The sequence below is a fragment of the Uranotaenia lowii genome, chromosome 2, assembly GCF_029784155.1.
Source record: "Uranotaenia lowii strain MFRU-FL chromosome 2, ASM2978415v1, whole genome shotgun sequence".
In the NCBI taxonomy this organism is placed as follows: Eukaryota; Metazoa; Arthropoda; class Insecta; order Diptera; family Culicidae; genus Uranotaenia; species Uranotaenia lowii.
The window spans coordinates 396,349,853-396,353,592 of NC_073692.1; the positions used below are offsets into that span (position 1 = coordinate 396,349,853).

Consider the following 3,740-nt stretch of genomic DNA (forward strand, 5'->3'; position numbering starts at 1 on the left):
GTTCGGAAAGAAGTAAGGGCGGAAAATGCCTGACAATCAAAAAATATATTGCATAACCACAGGGGCTTAGGAACATGACTGGACGATTTGTGATGCCAAAAAAAAACCTGTTTTTCATCAATAACTTTGGTTGCCATCGGCCAATTTTTTTCAATTTGAAAGTTTCAAACGGTTTTTATTAAAGTCTAAATTATGACAAATGACGAAGACTGCATTTCGATAAGAGTTAAGATAAAAAAAGTTATTAGGCTTCAAAAATGGGCAAACTTTTTTACGATGGTATTCATTACTGTTAATGAGGTGTCAATATGTTCGACCGCCCGACTCATTAACAGTGATAAACACCATCCTTTAAGAAAAACTGTTTTTGAAAGAAATTGGACAACGGGAACCAAAGTTATTGATGAAATACAGGTTTTTTTTTGGCATCACAAATCGTCCAGTCATGTTCCTAAGCCCCTGTGGTTATGCAATATATTTTTTGATTGTCAAGCATTTTTCCGGCCTTACTTCTTTCCGAACTATCAAGTGAATATCATCCAAACTCAAATATTATAAAAAAATTAAAAATTGCAATCGAGCGCATTAACAATGATTAAAATCGGTCATTATTTGACGAAGCGGCAGGCATTTCACATTGAATGTTCTGGTCGGACATTTAGTCGCCTCAATAAAACAGTGATGAATGCCACCCTTAAAAAAGTTAACCAATTTTTTAAGCTTAATAACTTTTTTATCTTAAGTTTAATTGAAATGCAACTTTCTGATGAAACATTTGTCACAATTTAGGCTTTGAGAAAACCCGTTTTTGAAAGAAATCGGTCGAAGGAGAAAAAAGTTATTGAAGAAAAACTGGTTTTTCATGTTCCTCTCGAACAAAATGTCTCAAAATCCCATACAAATTTAAGGCTCGTTGAGCGACCCCTTCCCGTGGTCCGATCTGGCCCAAATTTGGCATGAGATCTTGTACTAGGCCCAGGATCAATTTTAGCCTGCAGCGTATAGCTTTTTCAAAAGTCGGGTCATTTGGGGCAGTCTAATATCCATGCGTTTTTGAAAGTGATACAGTACAATTTCATTAAACCGTATAATTTTCAAACGACATTCCTCAGATTTGGAATAAAATCATATTTTAACATGAAAATATGTTAAAAATAAAATAGAGAAAAAAGTGGTCTCAAACAAAGATGTTGTCGAGGCTGTTTGGTAAATAAAATTTGAAAGCAAATGTCAACATCTACATTAATTTAAAAAACTTGAGAAATTATATCACATTTATACATTAAACTTATTTTTCATAAATTTCACGCTGTTTTATATTACAAATAAATTTGTTTGTGTGGTGAAATCTACAGTATTATTTGTTTTTAAAGCTGTACACTCGATTTTTTTTAACGACCGGAAATAGTTTTTAATGTACAAAGAAATACATGCCTTGAGCAGTTTCTCCGATGGAATCACTCAAATTTTCTTACTCACTCGAATACAATATAAGAAGATCTAACGCACTGGCCATTTTACCTGAAGAAAGAAATTTGTTCCAAGTGCACAACAAGACTAAGCATAAATGTCACTCCGACGGAGAATCGTCAACTCAAAACAACGTTTATACGCCGAACTGGCTCATATCCATTTGAAGCAATTGTACGAATTTTAAGCGAAATAAAGAGTTGTGTTTCAAAAGGCTGCATTTGTCATCTATCTTTGCATAAATTCTAGAAATAACATTTTATGAAAAGTCGCAGATAAACGAGTAAAGAGGAAAAAGAGAAAATCGCTTTTATTCGCTGAAAGCAAAAATGATTTATGCGTCACTTCGGCGTAACACGACAGCATTGGTGGGAGGAGGGGGGGGGGGGTTGAAACCCCACCCCCGTTCGCACGAACTTGAGTCATGTTGATTTTTTATGTTTTTTTTTCTAGACCCCGAACCTACCAGCTGCCTGCCCACTTGGCTGGATAATCATAAAAACTGCTCCTGTTTGTTATTTTATGTACATAAAAGCATCTCGAAAAACCATCAATTGTTGTGTTTCATTTGGTTTCAAATAATAAACAAAAATGCTGCGCTTATTTGTTTAATTTTACGAATTTGGATCGTTGGACTATGTAAATTTTACACATTTTCCTTTGCTAACGCTTTTTGCATAATGTGTGAAACGCGCACATTCTGTTTCGTTAATCGGCATTTCTTAATAATATGTAGCAGTATCTTCTCACACTTAATGTGTCTACTTGTCTACTTATCTCGAAAATGTATGAAATTTTACACATTAAAGTGAGAAATGATTTGTCAGTCATTTGATTTGTCAACTCAAATTATCAATCAATTGGAAAGTATGATTTTGACTTTAAGATATAATTTTGGGTTCTTTGAGCTATATAATATATATATTTAAATCCTAAATTTTAAAATTTGTGAAATATAATTCCAAGCACAGGTCCAAGTTTAACCTACCTATGACCACCTAATTTCTAGCTGACAGCTCAGTATTTACCTCTTATTGCTGTCATTGGTCAGTTTGATATTGAGTTTACCTATCTGTAGGTATATCGAAGGATTGGTTTCCTATCCACATATATAACGGCTTAAAACTCTTAAAAGAAGTTAACATATTTCTAGTAGTTCATGATGAAGCTCCTGCTGCTAACTCTGCTCCCAACTTTGGCGCTGGCCACCTTCAGCTCCGGTATTGGCCCAGTAAGTTCCCATGGAAACTTTTTCAAAAGCATTCTTTCATCGTCGTTCGATGCTCGCGACTATTGGCCCGAGTGCGAGCAATTCATCGGCAAAGTGTTCGATCAAGGATGCTGCGCGTTGAGCTACGCCATTGCACCAACTTCGGTGATGAGCGATAGGACCTGCATCAATACGGAAACAATGCGGGAGTACAGTGCAAATTATGTGGCCGGATGCTGTGAGACTTGTGCTGAAAGTGTAGAAGGAAGCAGTTGCCGCGAAGTTGGTGACGGCGATGCGTGGCAAGTTTGGAGATACTGGATCAGGCACGGCATTACGAGTGAACAGTGTGGTGCTGCTGGAGAACGAGATGGATGCTATAATCCTAAATGTTTGGGTGAGTGTCAACAGGACGATGTTAAACTAGCTTTTGATTTGGTACAAGGAGAGTATGTTTATTCGGTAGGATCTTCGGTTAGGGATATTCAGGCTGAAATTTTGACCTTTGGTCCTGTTCAAAGCACAATTGGATTTCACGATGATTTTACCAAATATGAAGGTGGAGTCTATAACAGTGTTGGCAATGGAAGTTTGTTGGGAGAGCATCATGTAAAAATTATTGGGTGGGGACAGGAAGATAAAGAGGACTACTGGCTGGGTGTCAATAGTTTTGGCAAAGAATGGGGAATAGAAGGATTATTCAAGATCCTACGAGGTGTGGATTTCCTAGGCATAGAGTCTAACGTTGTGGCCGGACTACCATTTGAAAATTATGATTGATTCTATTTCTTGAAATTTAAAAACGGAATCTATCCATTTTCTAAATTAATCTAAAAGACTAATAAACAAAGTTGTTTCTCAAACATCGACATAATCCTCACTGGCGTCTACATAAATTCATTAATTCCGAAACTCTCATAATTCATGATTGTCTTAAATAACCATTCCTTAGGAACGGCAAAAACTAGCTCGCGAAATATTTCCATCATTAAGGCGTCCAATTGCCCAAAACTTTTCCTAATGCCGCCAACAGCGAAAATGTCACGGATCCCCCCTTGGC

At 36.6% G+C, this 3,740-nt stretch overlaps 1 protein-coding gene across 1 annotated transcript; it reads left to right on the plus strand.

The window, feature by feature from the left end:
- Positions 1–2,632: 2,632 nt before the first annotated feature.
- LOC129743310 (cathepsin B-like cysteine proteinase 6) lies at positions 2,633–3,460 on the plus strand. The gene has a single exon (XM_055735296.1). It carries the CDS (start codon positions 2,633–2,635, stop codon positions 3,458–3,460), a length of 828 nt encoding a protein of 275 aa, XP_055591271.1.
- Positions 3,461–3,740: the final 280 nt, after the last annotated feature.